Below are 19,541 nucleotides of genomic sequence, written 5' to 3'. Positions count from 1 at the left end.
CTTAAATGCACACGCATGCACATTTTCCCTTGTCTGCCTCTGTTCATGCTTCACCAGAAACTTCTTCACATGCTTAGAACCTGCCTTTGTAGCCAGGAGACATGATGTAGGAGGCCCCACTGATCAAGGAGGTTTTGTTTTTATGTATTGCACATCTAGCTGGCTCCCTCTTCTGTTTTTCTGTCCCTTTCTTGATACACTGCTTTCCTGGTGCCTACTGCCTCAAGTGCACTGGGGAGGCTGGCTGGAGAAAAGATGGTTGATTGTGATGTCCCTATTTAAGGGATGGTCCCTTGTTAGGAGACCAAGATGGAAGCTTCCCTAATGTTCTTGGTGTTTTTTTTTTTTTTTTAATCTTAGAAGTTTCAGAGACCCACTGACAGTCTCATATGCTGGGTAAAACTAAATTCAGTTGGCTTGTGTTCTTCTTCACCTCTAAGTGTTTGGGTTCTGTTGTTTGTCCTGGGTAAACTGCCAGCACTCTCAAGCACTGATTTGCTCTCAACCTTGTATATGTACTTCTGTGGGATAGCTGCCTCTTTAATAATAACTGGCTTTCAAAAAGTATTCTGATCACTCTGTTCCCACACAAAGTTTGAAAATGTCTGAGGAGTCACACCCATATGACTGCCTAGATTTTTAAATTAATAATTTTAATTGCAAATGCTTTGTTAGCCCTTCATGTAGATATTCTACTGAACTTGCTGTATTATACAGCTAGAATTGAGGCATTGCCTTATTTATTATCAACTTGTTTTAAGTTCATGGAGCTGATATCCCCACAGGTCTATTCTTAAGTGAATCTAATTCGTCTTGTATTGCATGGATTTAGCAGTCAGTAAGAGATCTTTAGCTCAGAAATTTATGTATTGCTATCACTTATGTTGCTTATTTAGTTTTTCTCATTGCTTGTTGTAAACATTGATTGTCATATTTGTCTTCATTCTTAGCCAGTTTTCCTTTCTGCTTACTTTAACAAACGATCCCTTCTGGATTTCTTCATGGCTTGCTTTATCTACCTGACAGTCCCAGGTATTTTTCTACTAGATAAACAAATAAGCTTACTCTTTCATATTCATCAGCATTTCTGAGATGTGTGTTTTTGCAACTCTTACCTATATTAATTATCAAATGTGTCTTGCAAGGAAGCAAACTGTGATGTTTATGTTCTTGTTGCTACCTCTTGACTTCCCTGAAGAACATTACCACTTCTTCAGATGAACTTTGGTCTCATCTCTGAGCATATTTGGCAGCAGTTTCATTTGAAGAGCCCCTTTGTGGCAACGTTTATGACCTTGGAAAGCAGTGATAGTGCTGATGCCTTGCCTGCTTATGAACCTCTTCAAGAAGAATTAAGTGGAACTTGGTTCCTACGGTGTTGCAGTTTCAAGCTGCAAGCCTGATTGCCTGAGAAGTGGTTTTTTTAAGTGTGATTTTTTTTAAGTGGTGCTGTAAGTCAAGGTGAGTCCTCTTTCTAGACTGAAAGATATTTCTGTAAGCTAGAGGGGTCTTCCCAATTACTGCTAATTACCTTGTAATATGAGAAAGATAATGAAGTGCATTACTTGCTTTGGAAATTCATCTGTTCAGAATTGTCTTCAGAAGTTTCTGTGCTTAAAGCTTATGAGCAATAAATTTCAGTTTTATCCTTTTTGTTTGGTATTTTCAGTATACAATTGATGTAAAGACAGTAGTGGAGGGAAAAATGATACTACCTAAAAGCATCCTGTAAGAATAAGTAGTTCTTAGCTAGAAGTACATCAGATTAAGAACAAGGCCCCCTTTAAACTGACTTTTTGCTATTCACTGATAGATGTTTAAAATTGATAGGGTTTCTGAACTACTGTGATGTACCTTCTCAAAGAAAACTGAATTTTTAATATATGTAAACATCCCTCTAATCTAAAAAATTTGAAACAATTTCTTTACTTTTTCAAATCAACTGCTGTTTCATTTTGTGAGTGCATCTTTGAAACATGCATTATGATCCAAACCTTATTAAAAGATAATTCTAGCTTCCTAATCAAGGACTCTTGAGTTTCTCCTGTATTTTTCCCATGATAAGTCATATGAGACTTGTTCCAGAGAGAACACTGAAAATATTGAAACTGTTTATTGGAAAGTGGGATGCAAAAGGGCATAAAAAACGAGGAGTGTTACAGCAAGGGAAGATCAGCCCTTTTGTAATGCAGAAATAAAAGAATGTTAAATTGATCTGATAGCATTGACTATTTATTTACAATTAATCAACAGAAGTCATTGACCTAAAAGATATCCACATTGATAAGAACTGCAGAGAAGATCAGGCATTTATAGAAATAAAGAAATAGTTGTATATTAATTCACTGTTATGGTAATTACATTAAAAGTTTTCAGGAATAATTTTTTTCTTCAAAACATTTTAAGCCTCTAATGAAAAAGATTTATGCAAAAGTTACCTCTAAAAACTCTTCTGCTCATGTCCACTTTCAAATACTTAACAGTCTGTTCTAGAGAAGCAAAACTGGATTTGACCCTGACTGGTATGGCAGACACATTTTCTGTAGGAATTTTACTTTAGCCTCTCCTAACCTACTGAAATGCCTCTAAAAATCCAGTGTTAAGAATCAAAACTTCCAATTTGTGTTCTTGTACTGAAACTTCTGTCAATGACTTCAGTGTAATGAAGTCAGCATTAAAATTAAATTTCTGAGTTGGTGACTATACAAAAAAATTAAAGTATCATTGTATGAGGAATGAGAGCAACATTAAATAGAGTTGAACGGAGACTTTTTCTTCCTTTTCAAGGATGGAAAAACCCTGTAACTGCTAAATCAACGCAGAATGTTTCATTTGACCCAGGACAGTGTGTGTTTCTCTTGCTCTATAAATTAGAAATTAAATAAGCATTTGGATCTTTGTAGAATAAAAGTTTGTTGATTTTTTTTCTCCTGTTCTTCTCTAGTGGGTGCATCTAGAATATGTAGCATTTCCCATTTTAAAAATTAGCCATTTTTAGCTGACTTTGTAAATTATTATTCTTGTTTTAAAGCTTTTGTGTGTGTGCATGCAGAATAATCAAACTGTATTTTGATTTACACCATAAACAGGTGGGAAATCAGATCTTTTTCTCAAAGAAGACTTCTTGAGAACAAGAATTTTTGGAAATTCTTATGAATTAAACTATATGTGACAGGAATTCAGACAGCTGGGTTAAAATAACAGAGCTGAACTTAACTATCTTAATCCACGCCCATGAATTTTGCACATGATAGTGGTCCCAGCCTGGTCAGTAAGCTTAAAGCATGGATGATTCCAGGAGTTACAGCAAGGTTTAATGCTACTTGGGAGAAAAAAAACCCCAACAATGTATCAAACAAAAACCAAACCATGTTGCAGTTCCACTGCTTAGTCTAAATTTTTATTTCTACTGTGATTAAGTGTTTCATACATACACATTTTAAGATGAGACAGCAATGTTAAGAAGTGTCTCAATGGAAAGAAGAAGCAGGAGAAAGCCTCAAAATTCACGTGCATGGATTAAGGTGTCATTTTGTCTTTTGAAAAGCTATGTAAGCCATTCCTTGGGCAGATAATTTCCTGTAATCAGTATAGTAGTGCTTAGAATTTTTTTGGTATTGTGGCCAGGACAATTAAATATTTTCCCACTGTATTAGTGCAGGATGGACAAGATGCTAAATAAGAATAAATTACATTGGTGTGTGAAAGACCTCGAATTGAAAGGCCTTCTTAGGAGGGTTGTGCTTATTTGCTACATTTTGTTATAACTACAGATCTAGATTATTTTCTTAAAGCAAAACATCTTGATGACTTAATTAAAAGTTCCACTTATGGATATGTTTAAGCCTACAGTAGCTACAACAGCTGATGCACTGGCTTTTTGATTTCCAAAGCTTTTGGAAAAGGCTGGAAGCCTCCTTTATGATTGTTGAGGTGCCTAAACAGGACAGGAATCGCAGTTGATAACTGGATGTCACAAATTACACCCCAGCATGCTGCAGTATCAGTGAATTTATATCATGTGTCTATGATGAGAAGGTAGAGAAGGATTTTAGAGGCAACTTTATAAAGCAGAATGAAATTCAAGAACAGGAAGGGTTCTTCAGAAGTCATCTGGTAATTTCTATTTCCACCATAGAAAGAGAAATAGAATGAGGTTATACAGTAGGGAAGAAATCACTTCTGCATCTGGTTCCTATTTCCTTGCTTGGATTATCCAATTTTCCATTACTTTGTCACTGTTTCAGTTAAAAATTTCTATCATGTCTCCTCATTTGCCTCCTGAAATAGTAGTCTCAGAGTTTTCCCCCCAGAGTTTTTCAGAGATGTTTCTGTGAGTTATCATCCCAGGTAGAATAAGGAAGGCAGATTTTAATCCTTCTTTCTCTATATCAAACTTCTTTATTTGCAGGTATATTGGATTCTCTTTTGAAACCTGCATCTGAAGTAGGTTAATCTTAAATATAAAAAGCCCCTCTGCTCGTCTCAGACTCCATTGGATTCAGTTCAGCTACATTTGTGTTCTAAAGATTTCATAATTGGAAAATAATTGGATAGAATTTATTGTCCCAAAACACAATTGATTGTCTGGAGTATATGACTTCATTCATACTACTAAATACATAGTGGGCATCAAAGGTTAATGTAAAGAAAATCACTGCAGAATAAGCATCTCTGTTGTCTGCCAAAAGTATTACTTTTTCTATTAGACAAGAGGGTAAAAATATTTCCTTACAATAGATACAATATTTGGCAACAGACTTTGAGTATGCATTGAGATATTAGGATTAAAATAACATTCTGCTCATAAAATTTGCATGCATATTGTGTTGTCCCCCCCTTTAGATGCTGTAGCATTTAGGATTTTTTTTTGTCATATATTTTATAGTCGGGTTTTATAATAAGTTTACTGTGTTGCCCATTCAAGCAAAATAGCTACAACTGTCTGTATTATAGGATAATAAAATTGTCACTTAACAAGCATAATTAATTTCATATTGCTGAAATGCCCAAAAGAATAGATCATTGGGACCAGACTGGGAGAAACTTGGCTGTGCCAATAAAGGATTCTTCACAAAGATTTTGATGAGGTAATGCATATAATGTGGTATTATTGCAGAGAGGAAATGTAGTTATTCAGCCAGAATTTCCAGAAACAAAGCATCTCGTTTTAAAAATAATTCTTATGGTTTAAAACCATACCATTTTTATTTGTTTTCTTTAATAAGTCCAGCTTGTGTCTGGTTCCTCACTATCTCTAAACATAGAGGTTAATTATGACCCTTCAAAGATATCCAAGCTTGTTTTCTGCAAGGATGATTTAAAGTGATATTGGTCCTGTACCCTTTAATCAAAATCTTTCTGTAAGTTGAGGCATATGTTTAATTATACACAGGTTAAATAATTCTCTTTCAAGTTCTCTGGGTCAGAGACTTTGTAGGAGTATCTCAAAGGTAGAGTGGCAAACACTGAGTTTCTGTCAGAAAGTTGTAAATTAGACTTCTGACTTCCACTTCACAACTTTACTGGTACAGAAGGCATCATTATGGCTTATGACTTCAAGCTGACCAATACTAAATAGTACCATTAAATTACCTAGCTATGCTATCTTTTGTATGTAAACTTTATGAAAATAACTTAAACATCAAGTAAGTTTATATTCTCATAAGTTGTGGGGCTGTTGGGGGTAGTGGGTCTGTTCCTTTTTAGTTTGTTTTTTGTTTCTTTTTTTCCTAACCTGGTCAGTGTTCCCAGGAGCATGGCATATGAATCAGTATTTCCTGTTTAAGACAGTAGACCTAGGAATGTGATACACAGTTATCAAATCTGACATATTCTTCCCTTTTGATCTGGGCATCAGCTTCCTTACTGAAAAACAGAAATAGTACCACCTCTCCATTTATCTTTTTAAAATTTTGTTTGGACTCTAAAATATTTGGAAGGACAAATGGACTGCATGACTGTAATATTGCTTGCTAGTAATATCTTTGCTTTCTGACATATGTGATAAATATCAGAATTTCTTCCTAACATATTAATGAGTTGGACTTCAAATGTCCCACTGATGTTGTTGTGTATGTTTGGCTATGAGGTAAATATGAAATGAATGTCACTGCCAGAGGAATCATTTCAGAAAGTTCTGTCAACTGGAACTATTTGGATATTGCAACTGGAAGGCAAGTTGTGTTTTGTTACTATGGATGTGAGCATCTGACGTAAAAAGCTGTTCCTGTAGTATTTGAGGCAAAAGAATTGACCTCAGTAAAGGTGGTATTTTACCCTGAAACTTAATCAGAACAAATAAATGCCCTTCTCTACATAGAGGAAACTTACATAGTCTAAACCAGTTGAACTGCATAAAACTACATGGCTGGGTCATGCTTGTATTATGAATACTCAGTGAACATTCCATCTGCAAATTATAAGGTTCTTACTGTTACGTGCCTGCTGGGGTAAGTTGGATTTAGAAGGGTGATGAAACTAGAAACATAATGCTGGCTTACAGTGAGATGAGCAAATGTTTTTTTAGGAATACTTTGTTTCCCACTGTAGAGCACAACCGTCAGGTCAGGGGCTGACACATCCATGGGGGTGGTAATACCTCAGTCACTTGCTTTGTTGTCGTGAGCCTGTTTCAAGGTGGTTTATTGTTGGTTGGGATGTGGGGTTATTTTTCTATAGTCTCCAGTATATAGTGTGAGCCCATGATTTCCTACCAGATTTGCATATGTGCCAAGCACGGGTGCAATTGCGTTTCAAGTATAGTTGACAGCAAAAGCTGTTTGAGTAGTCACATAATTTTGCACCCAACTGGATCCAATGGGACTTGGCACTATGACTGAAACAAGCATATTCATCAGTCTTCATAGTGGCACTTAAAATCATAGAATCATAGAATTGGCTGGGTTGGAAGGGACCTCTGAGATCATCAGGTCCAGCCCTTGATCCACTACCGCTGCAGCGACCAGACCATGGCACTGAGTGCCACATCCAGTCTCTTTTTTAATATCTCCAGGGATGGAGAATCCACTACTTCCCTGGGCAGCCCATTCCAATGTCTGATCACCCTCTCCATAAAGAAATTCTTTCTAATATCCAACCTTAACCTCCCCTGACACAACTTTTAAGCTTCACTGTCTAAAAATTTAACATCCCTATCAATACTGGAATTTCCAACAAAGTGCTATTCTAGTAGGTATGTAGACAGGTACATACAGATTGCATGCAGTGCCAGCTTTGCACAGGAATGACCCAGAATACCATGCCAGAACCTGTTTCAGGGGTGAGCTGAGCTTCACTCCCTCTGTGCCTATTCATGAGGCTTTTGGGCATATGTCCAGCATCTCTTGTGTACAGATTGTGCTCTGTGCTCTGTAACTATAGACATACAAATGGCTGGTGTTACAGGTAGTAATTTCTTAGGTATATGGCTGTCTGAAGTGAAATATAGTATTGATGTCAGTGGATTGTAACTTGGTTTTGTGGGTACTATTGTAGTACTTGGAACACTAAGGTGTACACTCTGTGGCTATGATCTATGCCTGCTCACTGAGCATATGCAAATAAATATTAAACAAAGGAAGCCACTTCTAAATTAATTATAGTTTTAATCTGCAATTAATGCTTCTCGTACCTTCCTGTATTTTTGCTCAACTCCACTGGGTTCAATGAGGAGGGGGAGTTCAATGCTTAATCTATGTGAGTTCAAGAAACAGGGTTTCTGTGGAATACTGTTAAGTCTGTTCAAGTAGCTTTTCTCACACCTACCCCTGTGCAAAGCAAAAAATCAGCAGAAACCTCAAGCTAGACATAAAATAGCACTAAATCCTCTAAAACAAAGTGTGTGAAGCAAAGGTTGGGATCTGTGATGTCACAATTATCAGCACAGCTTTATTTTACCCGATTTCTGAGTTAAAAAAACACATGTTCATTCCCTCCATTCCATGCCCCCCCCAATAAATAATTAAATAAATAAACTGATTGGTGAAAGCCACTCTTCTGTTGCTCTGCATGCCTTTTTTCCTTCTGCTTGGCAACCTCCACACCTGCTGTTCTGACTACTAAAAATTGCCCATCCTTTTGCCCTGCGAGTATTTCTGCCTCAGAGGAAAGGACAAAGAATTCAGGAGCATTTTTCTTGGTTCTGCTGCTTTGTGGATCTCAAACTGAAGTTCTTGTTAGCAGTTCAGTGTTCTTGGGGCTCCACAACTTCAGGTTTTTAATTAGAATGGCTATTAGCTAGGCTGATTGCAGTAGCACAGGCATGTGCTCTTAAAATCAGCTGTTTCATGTGTTCTCTAAGTGCATAGCAATGGCAAATGCCATTTTCTGCTGCATTGTGGGGCTGGTGTGTGTAACAGCAAAGGGGCAAAAGAACAAGTGAAAAAAAGTTACTCCTTCCTTCTACAAGATAATTTTTCTCTCTAACATTTGCTGGTTCAAGGCTCCTACACAGTTTCCTTTTCCCTCAGCTGGTGAAGTGACAACTCCTTATCCTGTTTGAGTCTGTTTTAAGCACAGCCATCATCTCTGATGTCAGTGAGAAACATTTCAGTAAATGAAATATTTGAATATACTATCACAAATGTTTTAAGGGGAGGACTGGTTCTTTCCCAGTTTACTTGCCTGTGTGTTTTCATCATTGTCTTTAATGAGAGGGTGAGCAAGATTTGACCAAAATGTTTCCTAGAACCCAAAGAGTTACTTGTCTCTTAGGGAAACACTGATGGCTTGTTTCAGATTTCGAAAGTGAAGAAGAACAAATATAAGAACCAACCTTTGAACAAATACAAGAGCCAACCCATCCAAGAAGCAAAACAACTAGGGCAGATGTGGTAGGTTACATGCAAAATTTTGCCTGTTTGCCCCTGATAACTTCCTGGTCCATTTGATTTACCATAAGCCTTTTTGCTACCAGCACTAAGGGTAAATCAACACAGTAGTATAGGGACAGTTGGGCTGGTTCTAGATGAACCAATTTAAATGCTGGAAGGAATGTGCATTTCTTCACAGTGTAGATGATCCTCCAGGAAGGTCTGCACTAGGACAGCAAGTGTGCTTTCAGTTCACATTTAGAACTGGCTTGCAGTGCAAGTTGAGATGTTTTTCCTTAGGAAAGTTGGAATAATGCTGCCAAAATATTTGTAGTGCAGATCCATCTATGTCAGATAAGCTACACATAGTGTTGGCATAGTAAAAGAATTCCTATGGAGGAAAAAAAAAAATAAATCTTTGCTAGTTTAACCACAACAGCTTCTTCCAACAGTTCTACATTAATCAGGGGTTGCACCCTTTCCTGGCTCAGCTGACTGTGCCAGCAAAATTAGCTGGTTTTCCCATTGCAGTGTGTCCTGGTTTTAAAATGTGTTAAATAGCATAGTGACATTTTTGAGCAGCAACGCAAGTTATCATTTCAATATTGGCTGGCCAGAAAAGCCTTTTAGAGCCTTTTGGAAAGCACTAGGCAGGACATGCTTAGGGTAATAACTTTGCAAGGATTTATGCCTAGTAGTTAGCCAGAGTTAAAGTAGAGCTTGGTACCCATACAGGGTCTTGGAATTTTTTAATTTGCTTGTAAAATATTGGAATTTTAATTTGTATTTGTAAAAGCAAATATTTTTTCTCAATTTGATGTAAAGAGGAAAAAATATTTATTAAAATTATTAATTCCTTTGAATTTTACGTGTTTAAGTTGATCCCTTTTTCTGAATCCTCTTCAACTTTTGCTTAACTTATATTTTTTATAATTTTAAGCAAAATAGTTCTTTGAAATGCTTAGAAACCCAGCGTGGTGAAAGGGTTATAAACCAATCTGTTGAGATAGAGATGTTTAATGATGTTCAAGAATGTGAGAATGAAATAAAATTTAGATGTCAACAGACTTTTCACAGGAAGCTTTATTTTTCAAAAGAGGCAGTTTTGAAAGGGAAATGTATCAAAAATGTTTCCATAGAGATTACAGGTAGTTCTTAATTTTTATATATATACACATGAATATATATATCTGGTAACAGATTGAAGCCAAAAATTTACTGACACATTTTTCACTAGATAAATTGTTGATATATTACTTTTTTTCTCAAATGGATAATAAAAATAAAACAGCCAGATTTAATGCTGTGTTTATAGATGTGCATTTTCTCAGGATTTAGAGCTATGCTGTAATATAGAGATGAGCGATATTTGTCTATTAGATTTGGGAGATTTTTTAAACATCCCTGTTATAAAACCTCTAATTTTGCTTTCACAACTTTTTATGTCTCAATGACATCTTTAAAATTACACAGAGAAACTCTTTCAAATAAACTAGAAGAATTTACATGATTCATCTACGACTTGGAAATTATAATAGTTTAAATTAAAGTACATTTGCTCTGCTTCTGAACTGAAAGTAGCTCAAAATCACAAACATAAGTTTCCCTGGAGAAAAGCTTTGGATTTCTTAAAAGCTGAAATCATAACTTGATTAATAATAAAGTTCTGTAATCACTTTAAAATTAATCCTGTCCAGTCTCAAGGTCTCTTAGAAAATGTTTACAAAACTTTATCATTCCTGCCTGACTCCTGGGACACCAGGAGCATTCATTATTTCAGAGGCAAAACTTGGTTGTTTCTGATTGGTTTTTTTTTCATGAGTAGATTAGTTTTTACTAGAGTTATTTGTTAATTCATTAATGAAAGACTCACTTCAGCTCACACAGCTGGTTAAGCTTTGAAGTTGGTTTCACAAAAGGATTCAGCTGCCTTCTTTGACAGGTATACAACTGAACTGAGTTTAGTTCATTAAAAATAAGGATTCTGGATGACTAAACCAAATCTTAGTCAGCTGCCTGCATTCATGCTAATACAGTAAATGCAAATGAGACTATGCAGCTATTTCAGTCTCTTAATAGAACTAAGTTGTATTTGGAACATTAGGGAAGGTTGCAGCTCTTGGCTGAAGAAGGAGTTTTGCTTATGAGAAGTGAGAAACTTGCCACTAACTTGGACCTGAAGTAAGTTATTGGTGTCAGTAAATCATCAGAACTGCAGCTGTTATTTTGGGTTTTATTTTTTTATAGATGCCTGTCTCCCCGAAGTAATTAAAGTATATTTTTGCAAAATGACATCTAATATATACAGTGAAGGGCCAGTTGTAGGACAGGTGAGAACCTAAATTTTTCTGACCTTCACCAGCAATAAATTTAGGAAATCAAATATTTATCCTACCTACCAAATGTAATTACATAGCTAATTGCACTGAGAAATTGATTAAAGTTTATTTGCACTACAGCTATATTATATTAATATCTTTAGTTTTGCTACAGTAAGGAATTTGGCAGTCAATGATTTTATGATGTGTTAGGGAAGTTCCTCATCATTTAAATTTTGTGATTAAAAGAGCTTAATGTACCACTGATTCTCTATAATGAATTATCTTGTAATAAAGGAAGGTGTTACTTTTGCATCATATTCTACTGTGCAAAGCACTTCATTGTCACAGTAAAAACTTCTAAAATTCACCTCCAATTTGCACGTGTATGGTGTGTGTTTTGGGGTGTAGGTACAGGATATGTTGCAATAGCTGCCCAGTGAGCTGGTGAAAGGGAAAAGAAGTAAAAGAAGCAGGAAATTAATGAGAGGTTTGATACTTTATAGTTGTGGCATACACAAGTTTCTTGACCTGCTAATAACAGCTATACACAGCTTGACGTTCAGAAGATGGTCTTCAGGCTGTACTTAATCATTTTTTATGATTCCTGCATATTGTCTCTTCGTAATTGTTTGGAGAATAGCTGGGGAAAATAAACGCAGGGGGTCAAACTAAAACAAAGTAGTTAATATTTTAAGTTTTAAAAATTAGAGGGAACAATTTCATGACCACGTGTAGCAAAAATTTCCTCATCTTTAACCCTATGTTAAAGTCTATGTAATGCTATGTCTGCAGTCATGTAGGGACTTACACATGTGGAGCTTCAAGCATATGTGTGAAAAGATGTTTTTAGGGAAGAGACAGTGAGTAATGTTAACGCTGCACTAAAACTAGAAGGTTTTCTACCAGGAGTTCCAGTTGATAGGTTGTGTCAATCATTTTGGTTAAGACAGCTGTCAAATGAAAACTGGTACCTGTTTTTCATAAAACATTTCCTTGAGGTTATGGTAGTATGAAACTATGTTTTCATAATGAGCAGATTTTCTTTCATGCCAGTTAGAATGTTGTCTTCAGAGTAAGACAAATGTCTTTGTAACAGCCTTCATGAGCTCATACTACATGCATTTTTGAGTCTATTTTAATATAAGTGAACAGAGATGGATCAGAAGTTTGGGTTGGATCACAGCCTTCTCTTTGCCATTTAATTTTAAACAGCTTTCTCAGTCACTGTGATTGTCTCAGCTACGTTATTCATCCCCTTAGTGCTGTTACAATGCAATCAGAGCTGTCTTCAGATGAGCAAATAGGTTGAGAGGAGGCTATTTACCTTCTGGTCATCCTTCTTGTTCCAACAGCATAGAAGTGCAGCAAAACTGAGATTAGTGATGGTGTTTTTCCTGAACGAGGTTGGGGAATAAGCTATTATGGAAATCAGAGCTTTTCTAGGTCTCATTTAATCATAACTGAAAGATGACCATGCCCCAAGGGAAAGGAGGAAATGAAGGGAAGCCCATCACTGCAGCTCCTGATTTCCCAGGGCGAGGTCACTTATACTTACTGAGATTGGAAACCCTGCTGCACATTGGTATGAAAAGAGGGAGTCGTCCCCAGTTATGTACCACATGGTACCTACATGATTAGATCTATATGTAGAGGTACCTATCTTGGTGTAACAGTTCTATACCTATGTACCTTTTCACTAACTGTGAGAATTAGCAGAAGCTCCGTGGCTCTCTTCACTTCTGCAGTGCTGTAGTCTTATTTACTCTGGAAAAGTTGGCAGCTATTGGGGGATTTATTAGGACCTTCTGGGCACAAAAATATAAACAACTGAAACCAAAGTGACACTGAAGTGAAACATGTAGCCTTACCAGAAAGTGCAAAGCCAGATTTAAGAGGGGGTATTTTTAATAGGTTTTTTAAGGAAAGATTGGAAGATGTGGAAGTTATCCTAAGGAAGGGCTGAGTGAAGAAATGATAGTACTTCTTCCTTGCATTCATTAATGACAAATGCAAAGAGAGGTGTAACCAATGCATGTGTAGGTAAATTATTATCCAGTTTCACTGGGGATAGGATGAGCTTGAAGCAAAGCAAAAAAGCTGCAAGTTAGATATAGGAAAAACTTTCTAGCCATGAGGTTAGAGAAACACTGGAAGGGAATAGCCTGAGAAGGCTGGAAAAAACCCTCTAGTGGTAAAGATTCTGTGAACTTCTACTAAGAATGGTTTAGACGTACTTAATCCTGTGACACAAAGATGGATTAAATGATCTTCTGAATTGCCTTATTTTCTGTTATTCTATACAGAAGACTAACTTGTGAAGCAGTGCTCATGTACTTGATAAATTCTCTTGCTTTTGTTCTTTCTAATAACCAAAAAATGAAAAATGTGCAATGTTTTTCAAACATCTCTTTTAAACATAGCTTTTATTTTCCTTCAAAGTCAGGGGAAATTATTTCTACATAAAAATCTTGCCACATGAAATGGTTATTTCTCTTGGCAGATTTTCTTTCCAATGATTCACTGATTCCCTTTAAGAAAAGACAGCTTGATAAAACTATGAGGATAACCAAAGCAATGTACACAGCAGCAAAATAAGAGCTAAGATGTCATGGTGTGTAGGAAAAAAAGTAAAATCTGGTGTAATGATCTGATTACATATATCTGGTCCTTGCACCTAAAGTCCAAGGTGAGGGGGGGCAATAGAGGCAAATGAGTTCAGTTTCTGTAGTGATGGTGAGATTAGAAGTTACAGTGCAATTGCAGGCTCTTTAATAGCAGAAGCAAAAAACCACCCACCTGCTGTGGGTACCCTGTCTCATATTCATGTCCTCTCTTCTCCTTGATCAAAACATTTCAGGACCTTTCCTTGGAATATTGCTCTCTTTGCATCATTCATTGTTGCATCTTCTGCATGGGAAAGCCATATTCCTAAATAACCCTTATTCTGTGAAAAGATAGCAAGACACCTCAAAAACATGAGAAGGGACCATTTCTTCAGCTTGTAGACATGTTGACACCCAGAGTGAAAACAAAGCCTCTAGAACTGATTTCTTAATGATTTCTGTAGTGTCCTTTATGATGTAGCTCCAGAGATGCTTGTGATTGCTACCAGAAGGAGGGAGGTGGTGTGAGGCTCAAATGACATGGAAAAGGATGGGTGTTCTCCTTCTCTCCACAGTAACCACAAATTAACTTAAATGATGCATTAAGAATGAAAATTGGTGCATCAGACCATCCTTCTAATTGCTGATTTACAAAATGAGAACGAAAACCTAATCTCTCAGCCTGCAGGGCCACATTAAAATATAAGTAAGAAGCTACAACCAAATCTACCTTTCCTCTTTCCTTTAATTGTGATTTTCTAAAGTGCCTTTTCAGTCTTCAGTAATAATAACCATAAAAAGTTATTCAATTGGATCACTGCTAATCACCTTGGGGTTTTTACCTCTGTTTTGTGGACTGACATTAGAAAATACTGTGTACAATCTAGTACCTTTCTTATAGCATGCCACCTGTTCTGTCCATCTCTTCCACCTGGCTGAGAGATCTCTAATAGCTCAGATATCCTCATGATACTGCACTAAATGGCTGCTTTAGTAAGGCAACAGCACTTAAAATAAAATTCAAAGTGGTCAAGCAGTGAGTGGTTAGTTGTATCTCTGTCCTCCTAAAAATTGTCATGTGCAGTCCAATGATCACTGTATCAGCATAAAAAAACATTTCCCTGTTATCACAAATATGTATATATGTATACATGCACATGGATTCTGTCACTCTCCTGGCCTTTGATGTGGTGCTCTTGTATTCTAGTCCCTGGCTCTCATTTTCCCAGCTGTCACTTCATAAAATACAAGACTTGGATTAAAATGCCAGTTTCATTGTTGCCAGTTCTATTGGACCTAATTGAATAAATCTTCCCCTCCCTGGAGAGCTTCTAGGTTTCTACATAAACTAATGATTAAAAAAATTACCAGTAAGACTGTATATAGTCAACCACTAACAAGACTGTACTTTAAAAAAAAAAAAAATTACCTTCTTTCAAAAAAACTTTTTAGTCTTATTTCCAGTCTGACATAGTCTTCCATAACTGATATGCTTTTTGTTTGGTTGTTTCCTTCCCCATCATTCTGAATTCCTGATCAAATTGCATGGAAATATGGAAATATTTTAATAGACTCTCCTCTACCAAGCATAATTTTCTTCCCAGATAGACAGCAGAATCATGTATTGATCTCTTTTTAATTAACTGTTATGAAAGCCAAGATTTCTCTCTAGTAATGCCTCACTATGAGAATTCCTGCAGCTTTGTTTTACTCAGGAAAAAATCGTACTCCTTTTAATCTTAAAAATTTAGCAACAGCTTGTTCTTTGTATCTGTTTTTTGTTATTTAACTGAACTCCTGGCTTATATTCAGTATTATTCCTTTTTATGCAATTCTAACTTTGTCTGATTGATGTTTTAATAAAAATTACATTCCTTCTGAAAAAAATTGGGGGCTTTTTCAAACAAGACTGATGCCTTGAAATATTTTTAATTAGCATTCATAATTTCCTGCACTTTTTCCCTTATGGTGCTACGGTTTTTAATTGTTTTCCCCTTGGAAGAACTGACATATTTTTAAGCTACAAATGTATTGTTTTGGATGTTAATGTCCTTGCAGATGACAGCACACACTATCATGATTCCTTGCATGGAAGTTTCACTGATTTTTAGGTTTGTGATCTGTTGTTTTTCATATTCTATTAGGTCTTAGAAATCTTCTTCTTACAGCATTTTTTGTTAGTAAGAAATCTTTTGTCACTAAACCCTTTGTAGAGAGCACGACATCTCTTCTCCTGTGCTCACAGGTGTTTCTCAGAATTTACTAATTCATGAAAATGTTCATTTTTCACCCCCTCCCTTTTTTGTTACACACAGGGGCAGTTGTCTTGGGATTTCAATGTGATTGTAGGAGACACCTCTTAGTGAACTACCTAGTATTTACATGATAAACCACTGATTTCATGAGGACTTGGCATCATGTTGCTCTTGAGCTGCCAGAAGCAGTGTAATTTTTGTAATTTTTTACATATATATATATTTTTTGCTTGTTTGTTTTTTGGGTTTTGTTTTGTTTTTTTTTTAGTAATCCAAGAATTAGACCCTCCACACCAGCTTTCAGTAGCACCATGTAGGCTTTTTGGTTTACAACCCAAGCTCCAGGTACTGTTGTACAAACCAAGAAGTTACTCCTTTATTATTCTCTAATTTTAACGTGAGTTCAGGACACTGAAGACCTTATATGTCCAGCATTAGTCTGCTTTAGGATGTGACAATAGGATAGGGTACCAGACATTCCTACTAGTGTTGGCAGCAATGTTCCCACTGGGACAGAGCTTCTGCTCGAGCTGTAGAATGTGCAGCTCAACATGTGTTTACATGTTGAATGCATGTAAAGATAAGATGTATTTGGGGACACCAGTCTGCAAAAAACTAGATTAGCCTTTTGATGGCGTTTGCCAGCCAAACTCCATCACATCTCGCCCTCATTTCTAGGAAAACAAGGAATAACAGTCCCATGAAATGCTCTGGTTCTAATGAAATGCCATTTTTTGCAGTATTTCCAACTATCTCAGTAGCTTGACCCACTTTCTGAACGACTGCACCCTCTAATGGGGTAAAACAGATTGACTTTGATTTTCAAAGCAGACAGTTTATGTTGTTTATATCCTTCTAGAAGTCCTTACAGGTATAATCCAAGGGCTCATTTTCATGACAGTAAAACAAGTTGAGTTTTGTTGAATTTAGATTACAGGGGAGGTGTTAATAGCCAGTAAAGACTTTATATTATTCATCTCTACTCCGGGTTAATGAAAAGTGTGTAAAAAGCTCTATACATTCATGGTGCAATGAGAAAGGAATTTTAATGAAATAGTAGAAAATAGAATTTATTTTACTTCTAAGAAAAAAATATTATTATTTTTTTTCTTATTGTGTAAAACCATGTCATTTTACTAAAGCTTTGTAGGGAAGTAAAAGTTTGAACAATCAAAGTGGGATGAAACAGAGAGTTAACAGTGTTGTGTTTTGTCAACAGGTAATTCTCTAATGGACCAATGAAAGCCAATGATGACAAGTTGTGGTCAACAGTCCTTGAATGTGCTGATGGTTCTGCTTTCATTACTCTTGTCAGCAGGTAACTTTTATACCTTCAATTTATCTTTTCACTGGGAAAAATTAGTTGTAATTTAATACTAGGTTCCTCCAAAACAAACAAGATCAAACGGATTGTTAATTTTTCTCCTGCTCAAGCTGTTTGTTGCTAACACACACAGAAGGGAATTGAGCAGAAATCTGTCAGCTGTTAGACTGAGCATTAGTTGAATGCTATGGTTCTTAGTTGTATTTGTTTTTCAGGAGTTATTTGTGGCATTGAAGTTTTCTGTAATAATTAGCGAGAATTAAAATAATAATTTATAATGTGCTTAGTCCAAATAGATTTGATTGTACCAGTTTTTAACAACCTCTTTTGTCCTCCATTCTTAAAGTACTATTTAGTCCCAAAATATTTTTTTTCCATAACTGCTTCTTATTCCCTTCTACTGAATCCCATCCCTAGCCACTATACATAAAACTCTACCAGACATTATACATCTGAAAGTCTTCTTGGGCTTCAATAACAGTTGTTACTACTCTGCCTTTGTAATGTCTGTAATGTGCAGTGTTAGATCCTCATCAATTAATTTAATGTGTGTTTTGTTGCCCACAGCCTCATTGCTTGTTTGCCAAGTGTTCAAGTTGATTCTTGCTAATGACAGTTCATTATTTAGCTATAACTGAAACAGTCCCTTTCCTAACAAATGTTGTGCTATGCTATGTTATGCTGTGTTTTGTTATCAACTAGACTACTTCTCTGCTTAATTTTAAAACACTATTTTCCTTCAGAGTCCTTCCACTGATACCACTATGTATAGCAGTGCATCCCTAGTATGTACCTACCCTCCTCCTATGCACAACGATCAGGCACAGGGTTTGTAGCAGCTTCTTTGTTGCTTTCCAGGTTAAAGTAATTTCAGAAAGCTATTTTCCCAGTGCATGAATGAAGCCAGTTATTTAAGAAGACTTCTGTGAATGTATCCCAGTTACCAAACATCATCAGACTTTTCAAGCTGCTCCATTCTCTTCTGTTGATTTTTGTTAAATTTTCATACCTTTACCACTCTTTAGAGGGGACTTCTACTAGACACTTCCCGAGATCCCACTTCTCCAACTGTTTTCCTTAAGATGCTATAAATACCTGTGTTCCAGTTGAATGAGATATTTTTATTACACCATATGTGCAAATAGAAGTAGTCAGCCACTGGTACATAAACACACTTATTCCCTTTAACCCAGACATAGTGTTCTAATACTTTTTCTCTTAGAAGGGAAGTACTGCCTTTGAAGTACAATGTTTCTATTTGAAACTAATTACGTGTAACTTTTACTTCTTGCATTATTTATCTTTTAACATCAAAAAACTATGGTCTTTGTAAATGTACATCTAATCTTCTTGTTGTTCTTTGGCTATTAGTATTTTCTGAGAACAGGCTTAATCAGATGCCATCACAAGCCTTTCATGCCAGCCTAACTCTGCTCTTTGGAGTATTTCATTACTAACATCTGTAGGAGTGAGTTTAGGTCTTTGCTAATTCACACACATTTTACAGTATGATATTTAAAATTTTGCAGCCAGCACGAGTGGTTTGTTATTTTGCTTTTTTTTGTCCAAGACAGGTCAGCTTCCATAAAGGAAAACTACTTGTTTTATGCAGTGAGAATGACTGAGGGGAAAAAAGGGTGCTGCTCCCACCGGAATGCTATGAACTTAAATTTTAAACTGAGCTGAAATGAAAATTTAATGGCAAGAATCCTTTTGAGTTGCCTCGATTTACAGACTTGTGTAAGAGTGTTTTACTTCGAAGCCTGTGACATACTAAGGTTAACAATCTTAATAATACATTTCTGCAATCTGTATGCATGGCTGAAAACTCCACTTAACAACGGGAAGTGCAGCATTCACCAGCTCCACAGGCAGAATGAATGCAATGAAACAGAAAAGTTCCTGAGCAGCTCTTCTCAGAGCCTGCTCTTCCTTGTGTCAGACAAAGAGAGAAGCAAGAGGAGTGGTACTGGAGCAGAGGTGCAGTCGTGGCTTAGAATGAGGATGACATTTGGTAGCTGTATTTGTGTGGTCAGGAAGGAGACACAGTTGCCTAATGTGAGCAAAATGCTTTCAGGGCAGGGACAAGTAACACTGAAAAGAAATTCTTCAGTTCAGAGTATGTATGCTGTGGTTCCATTTTAAGAAAGGATGAAAATTAATTGAGAATACTGAAACTTCAGACTGGTTTTATTTCAGTGCTATTAAGGTCACAATGCCATGCA

The 19,541-nt window shown here is 36.3% G+C and overlaps 1 protein-coding gene across 4 annotated transcripts in view; it reads left to right on the top strand.

Moving 5' to 3' along the window:
• SHISAL1 (shisa like 1) overlaps positions 1–19,541 on the top strand; it is a 78,533-nt gene that overhangs the window by 17,507 nt on the left and 41,485 nt on the right. For all 4 annotated transcript variants that reach the window (XM_071733280.1, XM_071733277.1, XM_071733278.1 and 1 more), the window contains exon 2: positions 17,212–17,310. In XM_071733280.1, coding sequence (XP_071589381.1) covers positions 17,241–17,310 — 70 coding nt within the window. In that variant the 5' untranslated portion in view covers positions 17,212–17,240. The remainder of the gene's footprint in view (positions 1–17,211; positions 17,311–19,541) is intronic.

The sequence above is a fragment of the Heliangelus exortis genome, chromosome 1 (assembly GCF_036169615.1).
Source record: "Heliangelus exortis chromosome 1, bHelExo1.hap1, whole genome shotgun sequence".
Taxonomy (NCBI): Eukaryota; Metazoa; Chordata; class Aves; order Apodiformes; family Trochilidae; genus Heliangelus; species Heliangelus exortis.
The sequence above is the reverse complement of the archived record's forward strand: the minus strand, read 5'-3'. Positions and strand labels throughout refer to the sequence as shown.